This window comes from Rhinoraja longicauda, chromosome 23, assembly GCF_053455715.1.
Source record: "Rhinoraja longicauda isolate Sanriku21f chromosome 23, sRhiLon1.1, whole genome shotgun sequence".
Lineage (NCBI taxonomy): Eukaryota > Metazoa > Chordata > Chondrichthyes > Rajiformes > Arhynchobatidae > Rhinoraja > Rhinoraja longicauda.
In genome coordinates, this window is record NC_135975.1 from 23,627,978 (window position 1) to 23,650,582 (window position 22,605).

Consider the following 22,605-nt stretch of genomic DNA (forward strand, 5'->3'; position numbering starts at 1 on the left):
TTGTTTTCAGATCGTTTTTCCTTTAATACTAAGATTGCCAAATTGTCACTGACTAGTGCTTTTTTGCCAATGCAGCAAACCTCTATTCATATCCAAAATTAGAGCATGGATGTACATTTTAAAAAAACACACTGATGTTAATCTGCCACACATGCTCCAGGTGCTGTTAAATCTTCCAAAGTATAAACAAACCAAAAAGTTAGCCACGCATTATACCAACAGGTGACAAAACATAAAAGGTTGAGAATGGATGAGAAGGCATACAAAAGATCAGAATGCCAAAAACAGATATTGTGAGCCAAAATAAAGCAGAAGGATGTTGCAAATACTGAAAAACCATTGACCTGAACTTCTAACATCTTTCCCATCAGAGATGCTGTGGAGACAAGTATTTTCCATTTCAGAACATATTGGAGCCTTTAAAAGTAGTGTAAATATACAAGAGATGAAATGCAAAATCTATTCCATAATTATCAATTTTGTGGGGTTTACAAAATATTTTGCATATCTTACTTATGCAGTTCTGTTGCACTGCGTTCCCATAATAGCCAGGCTTGCAGAGGTTGCAGTGTTCCCCCTCGGTATGATACAGACATTTTAGACACTCTCCAGTTTGCTTGTCACAGGACAGGGGGTCAGTCACATCGATGTTGTTGTTGCATTGACACCCCTGACAATACCCTCTGGTCTCATTAGGGTTACCATAAAACCCAGATGCACATTCATCACATCTAGCACCTGTCAAGGTAAAGGCATTAGATAGTAAAAAAATGGGAAATAATGGCCATATGAATTGCATGCTTTGTAGCTACATGGAAACAGACAGCTGATGTTAATCCTCAACAGTACAATTTGCAATTTAGCATATTCTGTTTCCATCTCTTGCTACCATTTCATGAAGTTTAATGTGATACTTGTTACAATCATTATTAACCCTAATTCTTCATTTCATCACCCCTTCAAATCCCCATCTGGTAGAAAAGAATACTCCTGCTCTCTAACCCAAATCTCTTGCATTTAGTCATGTATCTGTGTTCTTCACCGAACCTGGACCAATAACCAGACATCCAAGATGTCCGAATTCTTTAGGGAATGGGGGTTCCCCTCTCCCATCATAGATGAGGCGCTCACTCGTGTCTCCTCGGTACCCCAGAGCTCCGCCCTTGCTCCCACTCCCCCTCATCGCAACAGACAGAGTCCCCCTAGTCCTTACCTTTCACATCAGCCATCAACACATAATCCTCTGAAATGTCCGCCACCTCCAACAGGATTCCATTACTAGACACTATTTTCCCATCCCCACCCCATTCCGCTATCCACAGAGACCATTCCATCCGCAACTCCCTGGTTAACTCATCCCTTCCCACCCAAACTACATTTGTCTTTACTAATCTTTTTCTAACATACCTCAAGAAGCTTTTACTATCCTTAAAATTCTTGGCGAGCTTACCTTTGTACTTCATCTTTTCATCCCGTATTGGCCTTTTTGTTACCTTCTGATGTCCTTTTAAAGTTTCTCAATCCTCTGGCTTCCCGCTACTCTTTGCTATGTTATACACTTCTTTTTTGTTTTATACCGTTCCTAACTTCCCTTGTCAGCCACGGTTGCCTCTTACTCCCCTTAGAATCTTTCTTCCTCTTTGGAATCCTGCATCTTCTGGATTATGCCCCAGAAATTCCAGTTCCACCGTCATTCCTGCTAGGATCCTTTTCCAGTCGACCTTGACCAGCTCCTCTTTCATGCCTTCATATCCCCCTTTGTTCAACTGCAACACTGACACTTCTGATTTAACCTTCTCCCTCTCAAGTTGCAGATTAAAACTTATCATATTATGGTCACTACCTCCTAGCGGTTCCTATACCTTGAGTTCCCTTATTAAATCTGGTTCATTAGACAACACAACATCCAGAATTGCCTTCTCACTGATAGGCTCCAATACAAGCTGCTCTAAGAATCCATCTCGGAGGCACTCTGCAAACTCCCTTTTTGGGGGTCCAGAACCAACCAGATTTTCCCAGTCTACTTGCATATTGAAATCTCCCATAACCACAGTGGCATTACCTTTATTACATGTCAATTTTAACTCCTGCTGCAACTTGCACCCTATATCTAGGGTACTGTTTGGGGGCCTGTCGATAACTCCCATTAGTGTCTTCTTACATTTACAATTCCTCAATTCTTTGATGACATAACTTTAAAACCAACTTTAATAACATAAATCAAAGGAAAAGGCATCTTAGTCACGATGGTGAAATGGCCTTAAATACTGGGCTTGTTTGATTCTATGATTATGCACAGCAGTACAACCACAAATGTTTAGGCACATTTTAGGCGAATTCAACAACTTCAAACTTCTATCGCAGTCAACAACACAACTGTGAATGGTTTTCCCTCTCTCTCTATCCCTCCCCCACCCAATTCACACTAGCTTCTCATTTTCACCCTACAAACAGCTTACAATGGCCTGTTTCCTTTATCATCGTTACTTTTTTGCAATTCTTTCATTCATTGTTCTTTATCTCTCCACATCACCGTCTATATCCCTCGTATCCCTTACCCCTAACCAGTCTGAAGAGGGGTCTTGACCCCAAATGTTACCCATTCCTTCTCTTCAGAGATGCTGCCTGTCCCGCTGAGTTACTCCAGCTTTTTGTGTCTATCAATGGTTTTAAACACTTGGATATTGAAATATTAACATCCAATGGGTTCGACGTTATACAACATCAGTATTAGAATGGATGACCAACATCAACCAACAAACACCTTTTTTAAAAAAACATACCTGTGTATCCATTTTGACAAAGGCAAACAATATTGAGGGCATAAGGATCCTGGTAACAGCCAGTGGCAAACTGCCGTTGACTATCTGGCCCATCTGGGCAGGGGCATGGGCGGCAATGGTCACCTGACCCAAGTACAGCGTCCCCGTAATAACCTGTCACACAGCTGCAAGAGACAACACAATTTTACCGAGAGCTGTTCAGTTACATGAGCTGCAAGAAATTTCACCCAAGGTGATGAAAGCCAGTAAAAATAAGAGACCGTCAATACCTCTCACAATTCTGTCCACTGGTATGATCTCTGCAGTTCAGACATTCACCGGTTTCCAAGTCGCAATGATCTGCATGACCATTGCAATGGCATGGGTGGCAAATAGGAAATCCCCAAAACCCAGGCTGACACTGGTCACATCTTCGACCATAGACTCCTTCCTTACACTGACACTGGCCAGTGGCATGATGGCAAAATGCATTGACAGAACCTTCTGGATTACAGTCACATGCTAAAAATAAAAAAGGTACAATTACAGATGGATAACTGTTCATTTGAACTGAACAGCAAATGCATTTTAATGAACTAAAATTCACAATGAAATGCTCCTTTAGCAAAGTGTAATAATAGAAATCTCAGATTTCTATTATTACACTTTGCGAAAGGGGCATTTCATTGTGAATTGTGAATCTACTTGGGCGGGCTGTTACAGTCTACATTTTTCCACTGTTATATGGCTTTAATCCACTTCTCCAGGGGATGGTCCCCAAAAGACCCGGTTAAATCCTTGGAATGGTGGAGGTAAAGACAAAATTGTGAAAATAACAGAAATAATAAGATTTAAAAAACTCAAATATTTGGTCTTAAATAGAATCATTATATTTGCTTCAAAGCATAAAACAATTGATCCTATGCCAAATTAGAACTTTGCAGTTGTAACCAAAATAATGGTCAAGGGAACAAGTTTCTAACTTTATAAAGAGAGGGGGAATTAGAGAAGAATTACACAAAGCTGTCTGAGAGAACATCTGCCAGTAAAGATGAGAAGGAGGGATGAGTTCCTATGTTGGAACAATGAAAACTTCTTGGAGAGATGAATAGCTCAAAGGGAAGGTGAAAATTTAGCATATGAATTGGAGGCAATGTATGGCAGAGTAACGCAAATTAGACACGAGAGCAGTAAAAGGTGAATCGGAACCCAATTTGGAAATATGTCACTGGATGGCAAATATTGTATAAGATACAATAGCAGCATTTGAGAGGCTTTTAGAAAGGTACATGGCAAGCAATTGAAATTAGTTTATCCTGGCCCGTTCCTGTGCTGTCCTGTTCTACGTTTTATGTTCTTAATGGGGAAAATTAAATAGGTTTTTATTCAATAAAATATGCATTTGTGCCCACTGCTGCCATGGACACCCATGTAACGGCCATCAATGATTTTGCTTGAACTAAATGGCTTGCGAGAACACATAAAAGTTAAGAATTGATCAGCAGCTGAAATTAAAAAGAATAGCAGTTGTTCGAAATCCAAAACACAAAGCATATTGGAAGTGTTCAGCTGTTCAGGCAGCATCAGTAGAGAGAGAACAATTTTAAAACATCAGCTCCATGTGCCTGACTGATGCTGCTCCACTTCACAGCACTTCCAGCATTGTTTGTATTAAGAATTGACAATATTGGCGAGAGTTTGGGGTGAAATACCTGGCTCCAGGGCAGAATTATCTTTCTGAAATGGCAACAATTTACAAGAAGAATTCACCTGACAGTTTCATCGCCTCACTGCTGATAGTAGTGTTTTTTTCAAAATTGCATTCAATTAGCAATACACCAGCTGTGAATCTAAACATGGCTCCAGTCCAGGCATCTAGCCTTCTTGCCCAGTTGTTTAATCACTATCCACCTCACTTCTGATATTGGTGAATAGGTGATCAAAAACAATCACGGTATTAGACTTGGCCAATGCCTTTTTCTATTCCATTCTTCAAATTAACTAGGATCAAATACAAAGCTTGGCTTATGGAACAAAAGGAAAACAAAGATTTAAAAAAATATATCCAACTTTAATCCACACTGGACTTCCAATTTTCTGGAAACTGAACAGATCAAATGCTGGTTGACAGCAGGAACGGAATTCTCACATTGTAAAGCTGCCTTTGATTCCAACATTTTGAGAAAAAAGATAAATAGCTCATCTTTGAGATAATTCACGAGAAAAAATATTCAGCTTTTCATTGGTGAATTCACTTGTACATGGTCTCATTGCCAAATTGCCTTCTCCATTATGCATACAGAAATTAGTTTAATGGTGCAAATTATTCATGTTCAGAGGCAGATTATTTTAGATGTAGATCTCCATTTTAGCATTTTCTGATTTTTACAGGCATAAGAATTAAGAGTTGAGAAGCTGGCCCTTAGAACGTGCTCTGCCACTCATCAAGAAAATGGTTGATTTTCTATCTCAGCACCATTTTCCTGCACTATCCCCACATCCAGTGGAGGCCAATTCACTGGTGTTTTCAAGAGAGAGTTAGATTTAGCTCTTAGGGCTAAAGGAATCAAGGGATATGGGGAAAAAACAGGAACGGGATACTGATTTTAGATGATCAGCCATGAGAACCAGAGGACATAGGTTAATGGTGACGGGGGAAAAATTTCACCCAAAGTGTGGTGGGTTTATAGAACAAGCTGCCGGAGGAGGTGGCTGAGAAAGGGACTTTTGCAATGTTTAAGAAACAATTAGACGGCTACATGGATAGGACAGGTTTGGAGGGATATGAGCCAATCGCGGGTAGGTGGGACTAGTGCAAATGGGACATGTTGGCCGGTGCGGGCAAGTTGGGCCAAAGGGCCTGTTTCCACACTGTATGACTCTATGACTATGAGTGAGGACATTTTTCCTCATCTCCAATTGGTCTCTCCAGATTTGTGACTTCGAGACACCTCAGCCTGGTGAAAGATTCTTGTTTTTACTAGTCTGTAAAACACCATGGATTTTTAAAGTTTAATTGAAATCTCGGCTGTTTCTTTAAAAAAAAGGCCCATCAAGTCAGTCTCTCATTAAGCTCATCAACCCTAGAACTTGTCCAGTGAACCTATGGTATACTCCCTCTATGATTTGCATATCTTTGATGCCAACAGAATAAATCCATACACAAAGTTTCGCCTAAATTTCTATACAACTGAAGTAGTATTTCCTTACTCCTGCTTTCAAATCTTGTTGCCACATAGGCTAACACACTATTTACTTTCTCACCACTTACTGCATCAGCACTGTGGACTTTTGTGACTTGTGTACAAGCAGACCTAGAAACATCTATAATATTAAGGTTTCTCTGATTAAAAAACATTTTGCTTATTCTTATTTATGTATCGTACTCCATTTTAAATACACAGGAGCCAGTAGCAAACTTAATAAACATTACAAAAATACACTCCCTCAACTTCCTTAAACTAAGAAAGGCAAGTGCCCGGGACTTCTCTTATTCAATCGGTTTATAATGTATCCGTCACTGTCTTTTAATGAAGTAATTAACTAACCTTTTAAATATTTGCTGTATTTTGATCATGGGTTTTCCTTGTAACTCTTTGAATGTATTTTTAAAGAGGTTCTTTGCTTTAAAATAAACTTTTGATGGTAGACTTCCATCAAGCCCTACATTGCCTTCATCTCATGAACCAAAAGTGTGGGGGTCAGTAGACACTGACAAGAATAAAATATCATATAACTTGAATGAACATGTAATACCCAAATGGTCACTAAAACGGTTTCCAGAAATTTTGGAAGTACCATTTCTCTTCACAGCAAGAGCAAAACGGCAGCAAAAAGTGAATAAAAGCCATCAATAATATTTTTCCAAACATACAAGAAAATATTAAAGTGTAGAAGAACTAAATACCGAATGTAGCACTTTGGTAAGCCCTACTTACGTCTGCAGCCACTCGGGCCAAATCCATAAGTGGTAGGAGCACATCGATCACAGTTTCGGCCGACTACATTGGAACGACATTGGCACTGTCCACCATTTGAATTACAGACAGAACTGAGGGAGCCTTGTGGGTCACAATTGCATGCTGAGGAGACACCAAACATTAGAATCTGACAGCACAAGAAAATTATCTCATCAAATCCAAATCCCCAATTAAACACACTGTTTGAAATGGAGCAGCTCCAATCTATACCACTGTGTCTTGATCCCAAGTTAATAACCTCCAAACCAATTCAAAACCCAGAAGGAAACAAAAGATTCCCTTAGAACCCAGATGACGAGTCTTGCATTAGCCAGCTTTACAGTAGTACGGAACAGTAGAGACCTTTATGGGCTTCTGAGCAAATGTATCACTCTTCTCTTTCCCTTCCCATTATTTCAATCAAATTTTACTTGGCCTCAGGCATGGAATTTGAAGTGCTACTTGAAAAGCTAAGTATTTAAACAAAAGCCTTTACAGACCAAATTTACATACCTCCTCAAAGCATTCCTCAAAAGTCATGACCCATAACCTTTAAGCTATGCTCTTTCATTGAACACTGATAGCGTCCCATTAAAACATCTGAATATTTCCTCATGAATGATGTCAGGGTATCTGGCCACGTCCTCAAGTTTAACTTCTTGTTAACTACACAAATCATTGACAACTTTCAATTTAAGTGATGACATAAAACTAACAGCCATGCTGACAAAATCTTTTTAGAATTCAAAATGGCTCCCAACAGCACTAACATAAAAAAAATAAACACAACCAAAAACATGTTTATTCTGCATCAACACAGAATAAAATTCTGCTGCAAAACTCCTTGAACATATTGGCGAGAATTTGCAAAATACTTTTACAGAATCATGGAATTTTCACAAAGGGATGCCCACCTTAAATTTCCATCTTCAAACATTGACCCAATTTTCTTCTTTATACAAGCACTGACTAGCAATCTGCAGTGATACATTTCACAACATTGCAACCCATTGAAAATAATTTGGTCTAGACCCTTTTCATTTCCAGTACCAACATCATAACTTAATTGTCTGACCACAGATTCAGTGACCAACTGAAATAAATCTTACATTACTTGCTCTTTCTCACCTTTAAACAATTTTCAAGTCTTAATGACATCATCTGCTCTAATCCACAGAGTTTTGTACAGGCTAAATTTACACTACTAACACATCTTATGTTAAATTAGATATCAGAGATATCTTTTCAATGTTCAAGCATCCTTTCTATGATAGCATTGCCCAAACTTCATTCGCTGCTCTAGCTGCAATTTAACCAAACTGGATAATTCGTAAGGCTATTCCCACCACCCCAAATGCAAGCGCTGTTCCAACACTGTTTAGATGATCTTTCTTTTATACGAGCAGTCCACCATATCCCTCATGAAGTTTAAATAGGCTTACGCAAAGCTCCTTCATGGATTATAGAAGAAATGCTGGAAAGAATGCCTCTACAGATATCAGTCATTGGAGTCTTGGTAACACTTTGACTGTTCTCCAGGCAGCGGTACCGCTGGAAGGTATCCCATATGCTATTTGTGATAATCTCGCCCGATTCTCCTGCAGAGAATATATCCAATGACCTGCAGTGGGGCATGAGTACGAGCTGGGGAGAAAAACATTGTCAGTTGGTGAGAAAACATGAAATCATCCACCTTTGCAGGAAGCATCAAAGGTGCATATTATTATCTAAAGTGACAAGAGTGCAGAACTCTTGAGATGCAGAGATCTGTGTGCCTTGGTGCATGATTTAGAGGAAACAGTGGAGCTACAGCAATTATGAAAGCTAAAAAAAATCTTTAATTTAATGAGCAAAAAACTCGTGTTCCAATTACATGAGGCAACAGTGAGACCTCCTCTTGAATACTATGTATTGTATTGGTCTACTTATTTTAAGCATTTCATGTGTTTTTTTTAGTTGACACTTGGAATTAGCAGCATGTCTTATGACGGAAGCCTATCATGCCCAGTCTTCCATTTGCTGGAATTTTTCAGTGAAAGGGAAATTGTCTAAAACACAAAATTCTGATGGGTCTTGACTAGGAGGAAGCGAGGAAATGTTTCTCCACCAGGAGAATCCAGAACTGTGAATCGCTGTTTATGTTATGTTAAATTTTATTTTATGTGGCTGTGTGTCTTGTTGTTTTTCACTTAGTATGGCAACTCAAATTTCACTGCACCTTAATTGGTACAAGTAACAATAACCTGACCTTGAAAAATGAGGTCACTCATTGAAAATAGCAGAGGCAAATTTTTCAAAAACTGGAAAAAAAAGTATTTGAATAGTTTATAATGCAGATATAGATTCTAGAATTAAGGTCAGTGGGTGAAGGCAGAAATGTGGAGTTAACGTTACTATCAGCCAGTACTCTGCACAGCAAGTTCTTGGGCTGAGTAATCTTCTCCTAATTCACATCTTAGCTCTCAAAATCTATTTTTTTTAAGACTACAAAGCAACAAAAAAAAACCCAAAACTTTTACTTCTTGCAGTTAGAAGCTAAAGCAACATTAATCTCCATGTAATGATGTTTAAAATGAAAAAGCAGAATATGGGCATGCAAATTTTAAAATCTATTTATTTCAGTAATATCCACATCAGTGAATACTATCAATAATTGCACAAAATTGTGTTTGTAATTCATGGCTCACTTCCAAAGATAGTGAGACCCAAACATTGAAGTATTATATTAATTAGACTTGAACTCTATTGAATAGATGTTTCCAATGATGTAATCTTAGTTATACATACCGAATCAATGAAAATATAAGGAGTCTCCATTTCATCACCCGAGGCGTATTTTGTTAATTCTAGCCGAATGGTGTAGTTTAGTCCTTTTTCAAAGCATACAGGTCGAGGTAGAACCACATACCTAGAAGAACATTAATACCAATGCATATAGTTGGCTTAACCCATAGATTACAGATCTTTCCTTATAAATGTATACATCCTTCCTCGTGCCCTCCTTCCTCGTAACATGGACCCACTACAGTTCGCATACTGTCCGAACAGGTCCACGGATGATGCGGTCTCCCAGGTTCTGCACACCGCTCTCTCTCATCTGGACAGCCCGAAGGGGGGCTATGTGAGGATGCTGTTCATTGACTTTAGTTCAGCTTTCAATACCAGACTGGCTGAGAAGCTGCTGGAACTGGGACTTAGCACCCCTCTGTGTGCCTGGGTCCTGGACTTTCTCACCGCCAGGCCCCAAGTGGTCAGGATGGGAGAACACACATCTAGCCCCCTCACCCTGAACATAGGATTCCCCCAAGGTTGCGTCCGTAGCCCCCTACTGTACTCCCTGTACACACATGATTGTGTGGCCAGGTTCAGCTCAAACTCCATCATCAAGTTTGCTGATGACACTGTGATGGTGGGCCGGATCTCCAACAATGATGAGAAGGCGAGGAGGTGGCTGATCTGGCACTCTGGTGTCAGGACAATAGCCTCCTCTTGAATGTCAAAAAAACTAAGGAGCTGATTGTGGACTTTAGAAGGGCTCAACATCCAAGGACATACACGCCACACCTTACTGTGGATAGGGTGAGCAGTTTTAAATACTTGGGAGTCCACATCAAAGAGGATCTGACATGGGCAACGCACATTGCCGCACTGGTGGGTAAGCCAAAGCAGCGCCTTTATCACCTTAAGACAGCTGAAGAAATTCAGAGTGTCTCCGAGGATCCTTCAATGCTTCTACTCTGGGGCTGTAGAGAGCATCCTGTTCGGCAACTTCACAGTCTGGTTTGGGAACAGCTCTGCCCAGGTCAGGAAGGCCCTGCAGAGATTAGTGCGTTCGGCAGAACGCACCATGGGAACTACACTCGCCCCCCTGCAGACCTATACATCAGGAGGTGTAGATCGGGAGCAAGCAAGATTATGAGGGACCCCTGCCTCCCCAGCAACAGACTGTTCCAGCTGCTAAGGTCAGGCAAACGCCTCCGCTGTCACGCTGTGAAAACGGAGAGGATGAGACGGAGTTTCTTCAGGGACTAAATTTTGTCTTCTCTGTATTAACTTTAATTTATATGCTGTAACTGTAATTCTTTTTTTTTGTTGCACAATCCGCAGGCATTGCCACTTTCATTTCACTGCACATCGTGTATGTGTACGTGACAAATAAACTTGACTTGACATCAATTTAGCCACTTTCCAAATCCATTGTTTATCACCTCAACTCAAAGAATATATGAAATGAAAGCAATGAACAAGAAAATATATTTTATCTATCCCAACCTTGATCCTGATGGTAGAGAGAACACTTGGTTATCATCATCAGGAATAGTATTCACACATCGACTGCCAGTATGAATTTCACCAGGTCGCAGCACCATTATTTTTGCCTCTTCCCAGTTCTTTGGCAGCTGAACAAAAAGAATCACATTCCATTCATGCACATTTTTCTTTTAAAAAACTATTAAGAGGATGCATCTTGTTAAATGAAGATTACTAACCTGTGGCTCATACCGAATCAACAGGTCATATTCCATGGAATGTGGAATGGCATTTATATGAAATTCTAGATATGCTCCTTGAGGAACACGTCCAAATCCAATTCCTGTCCAGGTTGGGGAACGATCCTGTGGATATTGTCGTTGGATAATCGTAACTCCCTGCAAAGAATGAAAATCATGGCATTAGTCTAAAGTAATGGTCATAATTTAACATCTTGCCTCTGTCCACAAAACAAACTTACAGGTCCCAGGTCAGCTTCCTCTGCCTCGTGTGTGTAATGGTCCAGTGCAATAAAGTAAAACCCAGACTCAACCTCGTTGCAGCGACGCCCAACCATATGCCCTTTGCATTGACACTGGCCTGTCTCCGCCGAACAGCTGCAGAGGGGAGAGAAAACAAATCCTATTTACTTTTTATAACCAAATCTTTGTGCAAGAGATCAAATCATTTAGTTAACAGGCTACATGAACACCTCATTTTTAAACTGTCAATTAGCAAATAAAATTCTGTGCATATTTCCACCAGCTGTAACAGAGAGATCATTCGCAAAGTGTCAAACAGTTTGTCTGCACAGGTAGGTTCTGCTATAATACGATAGTTGTGCTCCGAAGAAACCTCATGTGCAACACAGCTTTTTTCCTCCTTGCCAATTTCCAAAATAATTTTTAAGTGGCTCTCCAAGTTCCTGACTGAAATCATGTAACAAATTAGGCCAGTATAATAAAAAAGGTGTCCCCTGATTAATTGATGGCATTATATCTAATTTGCATTATGGAACGACATGTTATATTAGAACGATTTGTAGGTGTTTAATACTGAATTTACTGACATTCAACATTCCTTCAGCAGCATTAACACCAAAACAGACATATTTTGTCAAATCTTAACCACTCACTTAATTTGCTATTAAACAATTAGTAAATGTAATTCACTTTTTAAGATTGTGGGCGGCACGGTGGCACAGTGGTAGAGTTGCTACCTTACAGCACCAGAGACCCGGGTTCAATCCTGGCTACGGGTGCTGTCTGTACAGAGTTTGTACTTTCTCTCCATGATTGCGAGGGTTTTCCCTGGGTGCTCCAGTTTCCTTCCATACTCCAAAGATGTACAGGTTTGTAGGTTAATTGGCTCTGGTAAAGATTTTAAATTGTCCCTAATGTGTAGGATAGTGCTAGTGTACAGGGATTGCTGGTCGGCGTAGACTTAGTTGCTGAAGGTCCGGTTTCCGCGTTGTATCTCCAAGCTAACCTAATTAGGTATGAAATGCTCATTTGAATACTGTATCAGAGTATTATGATACTATCTCCACTGGGGCACATGTATGAGCAGGAAAACACAGATGATACTTATATAAATTTCAGCAGGAGCAAGTCACTTCCAAAAAAATTTTGGAGTGATATAATTTATTTGCTTAAATGGTTTGAGAAACTAAATTAAGCTTTAACCTGTGTGGCACATATCACAATTATTGGATTTAGATAACAAATTAGAATGACTTAGTTACTGTTCAACTATGAAATGCAAATAACCAGATAATACTTCAGCAGTTTGAGATGCCTGCTTCTTGTACAAATTACCGCAATATTTACTTATTAGCTGTGAACTCAAATTTAGTGTCAGAAGTCGAGAAGCCAGTCTTACTCGTTATTGTAGGCACCCCCAAGGTCACAATCGCAAGAGCGACATCCGTCTAGATCATTGCTTAGTCCCCAGTGTTGAGACTGCAAAACAATAAACCCCAAATGTAAACCATGTGAATGGCATATCTTTGTTGAACAGTTTAAATCTTCTGGCAAAAACAAAGGGTAAAAGTGAAAGTTAACATGATGTGGAAAGAGTTTTTAAATATCATGCCATTACAAGCTACATTTCAGGCATCTGGATGTATGGTTTGATGCCCATGCTCTCCTTTAACAATGGGTGCATCCTGAAAATATACAGCATAAAAAAAAGGGGGGGGGGAAACCAAATTTGTTTTCTAAACATTTTACAATATTAAACCAAACTGAAAACGTTTGAGTCCACCTTTTAAATCTTAATCAGCAATTCTTAGGGGGTTTTAAACTTAGCATTTTCGTGTTTTGTTTGCAGTGGTTTTCCACTTCTGCATTAACAATTCACTCACCAGACACTGATCACAGTTCTTGCCCACCACCAGACGTTTACAGAAGCAGCTTCCTGTTACATCATCACATGGAGATCCTCCTGGATGAGTTCCCAAATGGTTACAGGCACAGGCTAAATGACCAAACAAAGCAATAAGTGTAGGAAAATAACTGCAGATGCTGGTACAAATTGAAGGTATTTATTCACAAAATGCTGGAGTAACTCAGCAGGTCAGGCAGCATCTCAGGAGAGAAGGAATGGGTGACGTTTCAGGTCGAGACCCTTCTTCAGACTGATCTCAATTTTCATACAATTATCACCAATTACAATTAGGAGTAAACTGATTACTGAGGCAGAGGCGAAAATTCCACCTCCCAGCTGGATTCATCTCATGCATGATTGAGGAAAGAAAATATCTCGGACACAATGAACATTCCTTACCTTTTTCAACTTCTGGATAGTTTCTATTCACATGCAAACAAAGCGGAGGCTTAAATAAACATGCCATTTATCACTCCATCTAGTTGTGGGCCTCTGATTGTGATGTCTACTCCATCACACTAGCTGTGGAGCAGTCCAACACTAAAGCAAGTGACAGAGGTCTTTCCAGAAGTAAACTCACACTAAGAGAGATTATTTTCATCCTCCATTTCTCCCGACTGTCATCCCAACCCACCTGCCCTCCATCACCCCTCCTCACCCATTCCCACCACCACCTCTGACCACCCACTTTGCTGCACCACCTGCCAGAAGGCACAAACAAGTGAGCAGTTACAGAACTTTTACCAAATGATTGAGATCACCACTGATACGCAAATCAAGCTCATGCAGTTCAAGTCTTTGCAAATGATAGGCTTGGCCAGCAACAGTAGACACAACATCCACTTAAAGAAACTTAATTTACAAATTAAAAAATCAATTTCACTGAATCATTCTCCACTATAATTTGTTCTGCTTAGCCCATTTTAACTGCATTCACAATTCTATGTTTTATCATGCAGCCTTCACACCAAATTAAAGCAATGTTCCAAGGAAAGGAAACCAGCATTCAAAAAAATCTGAGGAAGTTCCGAATCAGTGGATCTGGAAGAAGTTATTAACACAATACGGAAAAGATGTTAGTTTACTTCAAGAGTAATCAAAAAAGATTCATTTTACAGTTCTTTTCGATGTGGAAAAATTACATATTGGACACATTTGAAATCAATGGATTATAGAAGCAGAGTTGCCGAGTGTAGCAAATATTTCCTCCCACAGGATATTCAGCATTGTATAATTGCAGCTCCTAAAAACCTTTTTGTGACAATTACAAGGTTTACAACAAAACTCTCACCGTTACTCACATCTGCACAAAAGGAACATCCCTATACAGCAGTCCAGTGCCTACTGAAACTGAATGTGAAATATGCCAGCACAAAAGTTTGATTGGACCTGCTGATAATGCCAATTTTTGAAAATGTTGTAGAATTGTAGATTTTCAAATGAGTACAATCCAGCACTGAACATGACCATGTTTAACTAAAGCATTCTGAAATTTTGGAATCAAAAGGTACGGTGCAAAATTAAAATACGAAAAATGAACTTTGCGAAATTTTCAAGAACAAGCAAATACTTACGTTGACAACCTAGCGGATCATTTGCGCTTAATCCAAAGAAACCCTCTTTGCACAGATCGCAGCGCTCCCCCTCAACATTCATCTTGCAACGGCATTGCCCAGCTATAAGATTAACTGTCAAATCGGTGTAACTATCACAAATCCCACCATTCAATGATCCAGCGGGGTCACAGTTACAAGCTGCAATAAAAAGATTAGAGCAATATTACACCTGCATTGCAATAAAATACGTTGGATTTTTCATCTAAAGTTAACATTTTGTAGCTCCAACCTTTTTTGAGCCACTTTCACAAGACGTAATAGAGCAGTTTTGAGTTCAAATTGAAATGACAAACCCTTTAGGCTTATATTAATGAAATCAGAACATACGCTACATATCAAAACCTCATCTTCAAAAATTAAATATGTAGTTTAACATTTCTGAATGACTTTTAAAACACTGGATAATCAGTGTACAAAAAAAGGTATCAGGATATCTTATGGCAAACATTCTCTTTAAAATTCTTGAAACAACCCACCACCAAAAATAATTCAAGTGGATCAGTGTCATTCACTTCTTGGTCATGGTGTATCAAATGGCAGTACTTACGCTCACAGATGTCAGTGGCACGAATACCTCGTTCTGGATGCTGGTAGTAGAAAGGTTTGCATTGTTCACAGTGCTGCCCCATTGTATTATTCTGACAGCCATCACACACACCACCACTGACATTACCAGAGGCTAAATACACAGCCATGTCAAAGTGACATTTATGAGCATGTCCATTGCAGTTACATCCTGAAATTTAAAACAGAGAAAGCCTAATTTTATAAATATATACACATATATATGAGAAGTTCAAAATACAACTTACTTTTAATATTGAAATACAAAACATTCAATGGACACAAAGGATAAATGGTCTCCTCCACCCAGTGTTGGTTTTTGGCCCTACAGAGAAGATCCTTACATTCCAGTTATACCCCACCTTCTAGCATCTGTAAGTTTAGGAGACCTTAGTTTTACCTGAAATAACTTTCTTTGAAATTCCTTGGATAATTTTAAGAAGTCTCTACATGTACCAACATGCCAAGATTTAGGTTGTTACAGATTTTAATGCACAATTGTAATAGAATCTGCCCTGGCTGCAGTACAATATATTTAATCAGATAGAAGATGCAATGGGAAGACTAGTGGTGGAATAAAACAGGATTGAATGAATCATTATTAAATCTATTTTCAAACTTCACCAATATAAAAATAAACATTCTTGCATCCCACAAAACATTGTTCATAGTGGTTTTTATTAGCATTTTCTTAGTTAGGTACTAACCTAGGAGGCACTACTTTACGCTGGCACATTATCCAAGCATTTAGTATTCATCCATGTTCATCCACAACAAAACATGCCAGCAAGATATATTGCAGCAAGGGAGACATGACACTGGCGATTTTACAAATGTATTTCCACCAATGGTTCATTGGTTAAGAAAAGGGACCAGGAATTAAATACAATACATTGCACCATTTTGCTACAAAATCTCTCATTTTAAAAGAAACATAATAAAAACAAACACTTATCTGCTAACTTCTAATTTAGCAATCAGAGTATTGCTTTCTTGGGGTAAAGTCTACTTTGTACAAATATTGCTATGATTTCACTATTCTGCATTCTACGAGTTTATGCAAAAGCATCATTGAAGTATCAGTCAAAACATTACAAGAGGCCATAGGTTTGAACATTTCATAAAATTCAAGCAGACTATATTTTATTGACTTGTTTTTTAAAATTAGTAACAAAATAGGGATTGTTTTATTACTATGAAAGCAATTAAGTTATGCAACAGTGCTATGTTTTCTGTTAAAATGGAAGACATTGAAAATTGTTTAATCCTTCCCTCAATTTGGGCATAGCAATTTACAATCATTCTTACTATTACTTCAACCGAGAACAATGAGCACATATTGGAACACAAAAGGTTGCTTTTGTCAATGGTCCAGGGATAAATGTCAGCCTGGAATCCTACCTGTTTTGTGTTTTAAAGCTATTTATATTGCCTGCATACACATATAACCTGAAATGAAGATATTCATTATCAAGAGCAAAATATTTTAACCCAAAACCCACTTTGGCAAGCATTGCTGTTGCGTCCTTCAGCTGGTTTCCAAGGCACATCCTGGTGGAACTCTTGACACAGCTCACAGTTTAGACCTTTCGTGTTGTGCCGGCAGACACATCGACCGTGTACCTGGAAAACAATGCGTCAAAATCATTTCATTTTCTGCAGGACTACATCTGCAACTTTTCTACACCCAAGAAAACTGGTCAATATTGGTCTGTTTAACCTCGATTTCAACAGATTCATTCATTATCATTTAGTATTATATACAAATGAAATAGGCACAAGAATAATTGGAGTGGTGAGACTTGAATTTTCTAGCAACTATCCAAAATTGTAAGTACTAAACTACTTACACCAAAAATTAAAATTTCTGAATTCCTGTGCAATTCCTGGTACAAAACCACTTTCTCAAATAACTCAAAATACAAACAGAAATAGATAAGAATGTGTACATAATCAATAATGACGTTGATTCACTGGAGATCTTAGATGAGGTTGCAATTTTGACATTTTAATCTAGAAATGTTCTCTTTTTATTGAATACAATTTGTTTTCTACTTGTAACAAAAGGGTAAGTACTAAACAAAAAAATGATGAGGGTGGAGAGGAAAGAAATACAATTTCTCAAATTGAAGGTTTAAGATTAAGCTTTCACAAGTATTCCTCCAATTTTGCTTTTCATCTTGAAATGATTCTCATAAGAATAAAGATAGAAGCAACTATTAAAGTAATACATCAGAATAGGATCACAAGAATTCCACTTTCAGTTAAAACAAATGAATTATTGACCTCAGGCACAAAACAGCTGGGGAACTGGAATCAGAGGCACCAAGAGGGAAACAAGGAATTATTGCCTCAGTTATTCTTGCTCACATCTTTCAGCTGGTTCAGAATATTAACACAACTGCCATTCATATCTTACAGCTGAGGTGCAACCCAGTGAACAGAAAAAGTAGAATTAAAAAAGTGTTAAGAAAATAACTGCTTGAGAATCAAGTATTTTCAGACTGCAGTCAGACCACTGCAACAGGAAGCTGAAAGTCTACGACAATCGCTGAGAATATGTGAAGTCAAATTTTGTCTTAAGACCTAAAACAGGAAATGGCAGAGCCAGGTCAGAAAAGTTTTGTCTGGGTTCAATTAAGCTCCAAAGCAAACTCCATTGTGAGTCAGCCACATTTCAACTCACGACTGGAGAGAAAAAACCATTGTGACCAGTTTGTAGCCAGATTGTCCAATACTACAGAAGTACTTTTTGCTGTTTTGTTTAACATGGGTCAAAGGCAATGAAAGACATTGAACATTATTCAAGGCAAAACTTATTTTTAAAAATATACTACTTACCTTCCCTTCTGCATTCTGATTGTTAGATTCATGAACGGGAGCACACTCACTAGCATGTCCATAGCAGAAACAATTGCCCCGAACCACCATGTCATAGATAGCAAAGTAATATTTTTCTTTGATTTCTTCTCGTGAGTCCAGTAAATTGTCACCCAGAGTATGGAGTTTAGTAAACCTTATCCTCAGGTTTGTGATCTTCAGCATATCTTCAAAACAAAAGACACAAGTGAATTAGAATTTGTTATAGTAATTCAGAAAATTAGGATGTTTTTCTTCAAGTGCAAAGTTTCCATTAATATTAATTGTCAATTCCACGAAAGTAGTAAAAACCACTCAGCTTCAATTTTTTCAGCTAAAATGTTTCCCGAAAGAGTTGAGAGAAATTAATATAAAAATAGCTGCTCATCTAATTAAATGACTGTTACAAAATGTAGGATTTTTTTGGCATAAGATACTATTAAAGTTGCAAAATTTCTTGAAATAGGATTCGAGTCAAAATACTTCACTGTCCTTAGAGTAAATTGAGAATACAAAATTAACAAAGTTTAGATCTGCATCCATTTTACAAATAATCAACATTTCTAGATGTGTTTCACCTGCAAGAGTTCATTTACCCAAAAGAAGAACTTTAATGGAGCTTCATTGCAATGACACGAGCCCATAGAAATAAATTGAAGAGATTTAACATGCAGATAAAGAAAAAGGGGAAACTGGTGCCATAATAAAAATAATCAACTCCTTGGAGGCAGGTGTAGACCTTTTATGCCAGTTTCTGAATTACCCCGTGTTACTGTCCCTTGATCTCCTGTTCATTGGAAATTGCCAGAGTAAATTTAAATGCAAATCTGGATGGTGCCTTTGCCCATTGTTTTTAAAACGTACAATGACAACCCCAAACGTTATTAACAAGAGTTAATAGAAAGATGTTTTAGTAGTAAAGAAAAATTCTGCCCCTCTCCCTCCTCCTTCCCTATTTTCCTTCAACCAAACAGAATGTGACTGTTATTTCATCAGGAACGTAACATTAGCAGGCAAAATTGAACAAAGGCTGGAAGTTAAGATCTCTTTAAAAATGTCTACATTTTCCAATCTTCTGCCAAAAAATACATCCTGAAAAAGGAACACTCTACACTTATTAACAGCAAACAAGTTTTAGTCAACAGGAAGCATGCAGGCCACATGGGAAACTAGGTCTAACTCAAATCTATTTGAGTAATTGTTACAGTGTCAATACAGAAAGAATCAGAAAAACAATGACAACGTCTCAATTGGTCCAGGCTAGCACTGGCAGCAAATAAAAATTATAAGCCCAGATATAACAATTACTTTGTATTCTTCGGCTGTACGGATCATCGATTTTAAACGCTGGGTCCAACACACGATAGATAACCTAAAGGTAAAGAGGAAGTTATTTCTTTACATAATAATATAAAAGACAATATGTGCATATCATACAAGTTTGCTTAATTCACAAATAACCTCCATGGATGTCCTGGGCCCAGCATTTTGCGGCAATCTAAGAAGAAAGCTCACCAATGTCTCTACTTCCTCAGAGGTTCGAGGAGATTTGGCATGTTGTCTAATACTCTGTTGAACTTCACCAGGTGTACAGTTGAGCGTGTACTGACTGATTGCATCATGACCTGGTTCAGAAATTCTAACTCAAGAATGCCAGAGGCTGCAGAAAATGCCTGGTCATCGGTAGTGATCGCCCCACCAAAGGAACCTAGAGGAAGCACTGCCTCAAGAAAGCAGCTAACATCAAAGACGCACACCAACCTGGCCATGCCCTCTTCTCACTGTTACCATTGGAAAGGCAATACAGCTGGTTGAGAACTATTACCTCCTGGTTCAAGATCAGCTTCTTCCCATCAACATTCAGGTTTTGAACCAGCCTGAATAACCGTAATCACAACCCTACCTCAGCCTGACTGAACCACTTCAGTCTTTGCGCTACTGCAGTTCTTTGGTTTTGTACTATTATGATTTCACTTACTTAGAAATAACTGATAATTTATCGATATTTATTTTTGTTGTTGTTCCATCTAACGTGCCTGTAAAGCTGCAGCAAGCTATTCCATTCTGGTGTATGTGACAAAAGAAAACACTCGACTTCGGACAAATGACTTAGATTTATGAATGCATTATAATAGTTCTTAGATTTGCACCAAGTTTTGAGCCAAGCAGAAATTAGGCATTTGTCACAAACCTCTCCTTTTGTAGAAGGTTCAATATCAGAGTATCGAGAATCGCAGATTATGTCATCCACTTTCTTCAATGATCCTGTTGAAATGCCAGGAAAGGATGATTCACAGTCATAAGCGTAATACCGATACACCTGCCAGGTCTTTCCAGAATCTGAAGATCGTTCAATCATCATAGCAGCTGGACGAAATGACTGAGCACAAAAGAAAGAATCTTTGACTTAGTAGTGAACAAGTTTTCACGACGTTTCGTTAGTCATATGCGTAAAGCCAGACTCCATTCAAGCAAAAGACCAAAACAAAACAGAAAAAGATTGAAAGCAACCATTTCGCCAGCATGCGTTTTGTTTTTTGTGCATATAGCTTCAGCAAATAGACCCGACTGGCTGACCACTGTCAGACGTTCAAAGTGTATACAAGTAAAAATGCTTTACAGCTTCAGAAGGAGTAGTAGAGCCAGTTTACAATGCTACTGTACTCGTGACCAAGAGATCACTCTCCTACAAAGTAGCTTGAGAATGGGAATTTTATTATGCAAAATGTGAAAATACGTGGCCATAAAGCTGCAACTTTGTCCAAAACCACTAACACTCTCCTCTTGAAGAAACACTAAATTTTAGTATATATGTCTGCAATTTTCACATCAATGTAGATGCACCTAATAATTCTCTGAAATATCCAAACGTGCAAGGTCAACTAAGGATAGGTATTCAATGGTGGTTATCATTGCTGGCCACATCCAAAAGTCAATAATTTTGATAGATGTTGCAGTAAAACCAAACAAAGTTGTTCACATTATGGTGTCATAGCATTATACTCATGTCATAATTATCACACAAATAACACCTGCACTCCTAAAAACATTCCTATTTCTTTACTGTGGCTCTTTATAAAATAGACTTCATTGGCAGAGCTCTTTCAAATGCAGGAAGGCCTTTGCAGATGAGCAGGATGTACAACAATGCTTGCACATCATATTCGTAAATGTGCTAGTTTTATTAAAGCTAAAAACAGTTTTCAAGCTTCAATGTCCTCAGGAAATGTGACTGAATGCAAGTTCTAGAGTCTGACAAACCCACAATAAACTCACAAGCCCTATACACATATGTTTAAACATTTCCATGACCCGAAAAAGGGACAATAACCTGCACATAAAATATTCACGAGTGATAATAAAATTGGGAAGCTCACATTTTCAAAGGTCAGTTACATAGCAAGCCTCACTTCCTGTAATAAAAATTTCATTAATGAAAGGTCATTCCAAAGTATCCCATCACGCATCAAGATTAAGACTTCAAAACATTGTATTAGTGTATATTTTTTTACCTTGAAGGTCATGATGAGGTGGGTAAAATGGAATTCAGCCTCCAGATCCAATTGAAGCGAAACATTTTCAATGCCTAAAATAGTGGAAGAAAAAATGTTAAATTGGATAAAATGGGTTAAAAAAATACTAGAATAGTTTAAACTGATTCAATGCATGAAACATGCATCAGAGACATAACATGAAATAAATTATATTGACAAAACATGAAAATGACACATATAGACCACGTATCCCTGCTAATATCTGCACTCCAAACAACCTCACACAACATTTGTTGTTACATTCTAAAAAGTGCAATTGTGCATAATTTGTAGTGCTAGAAAGGAAGCAAAGTATTGTAACGAAGGGCAGAGTCTAGAAGGAACACTATTTGTGAACATGCAATTTCCCATACTTTTCTGCAGATACTGATTTTAACAATTCTTGCAAGATGCCTAATGTGTGGAACTTGCTATTCTGTATTGAGCAGACAACGCATCACACTTTAATAAGTACAGTAAACCCTCGTTATAACAGACCATGGTGTGAAAGAATGGTGTCCGTTATTACTGCTTATCCACAATAAGCGAGTAAGGGATTACCAAGTAATAGGGTATCATTGCACAACTTGTGGAAACAAAGAATTGCCAATGCTAGTTAATACACAAAAGGACCATCTGGGAACAAACCATTAACAGAACTGCAAATAAATCA

At 38.4% G+C, this 22,605-nt stretch overlaps 1 protein-coding gene across 1 annotated transcript in view; it reads right to left on the bottom strand.

The window, feature by feature from the left end:
* The window catches only part of lamb1a (laminin, beta 1a), a 70,890-nt gene that overhangs the window by 40,235 nt on the left and 8,050 nt on the right, over positions 1 to 22,605 (bottom strand). Inside the window, exons 4-21 of the mRNA XM_078419855.1 lie at positions 21,912 to 21,985; positions 20,591 to 20,779; positions 19,708 to 19,771; positions 18,382 to 18,587; positions 17,043 to 17,163; positions 15,524 to 15,712; positions 14,935 to 15,114; positions 13,338 to 13,450; positions 12,854 to 12,933; positions 11,454 to 11,589; positions 11,212 to 11,370; positions 10,994 to 11,121; positions 9,509 to 9,629; positions 8,164 to 8,365; positions 6,701 to 6,844; positions 3,053 to 3,284; positions 2,784 to 2,947; positions 514 to 738 (exon numbers count right to left, since the gene is read on the bottom strand). Of these exons, the coding sequence (XP_078275981.1) occupies positions 514 to 738; positions 2,784 to 2,947; positions 3,053 to 3,284; positions 6,701 to 6,844; positions 8,164 to 8,365; positions 9,509 to 9,629; positions 10,994 to 11,121; positions 11,212 to 11,370; positions 11,454 to 11,589; positions 12,854 to 12,933; positions 13,338 to 13,450; positions 14,935 to 15,114; positions 15,524 to 15,712; positions 17,043 to 17,163; positions 18,382 to 18,587; positions 19,708 to 19,771; positions 20,591 to 20,779; positions 21,912 to 21,985 (2,727 nt within the window). The remainder of the gene's footprint in view (positions 1 to 513; positions 739 to 2,783; positions 2,948 to 3,052; positions 3,285 to 6,700; positions 6,845 to 8,163; positions 8,366 to 9,508; positions 9,630 to 10,993; positions 11,122 to 11,211; positions 11,371 to 11,453; positions 11,590 to 12,853; positions 12,934 to 13,337; positions 13,451 to 14,934; positions 15,115 to 15,523; positions 15,713 to 17,042; positions 17,164 to 18,381; positions 18,588 to 19,707; positions 19,772 to 20,590; positions 20,780 to 21,911; positions 21,986 to 22,605) is intronic.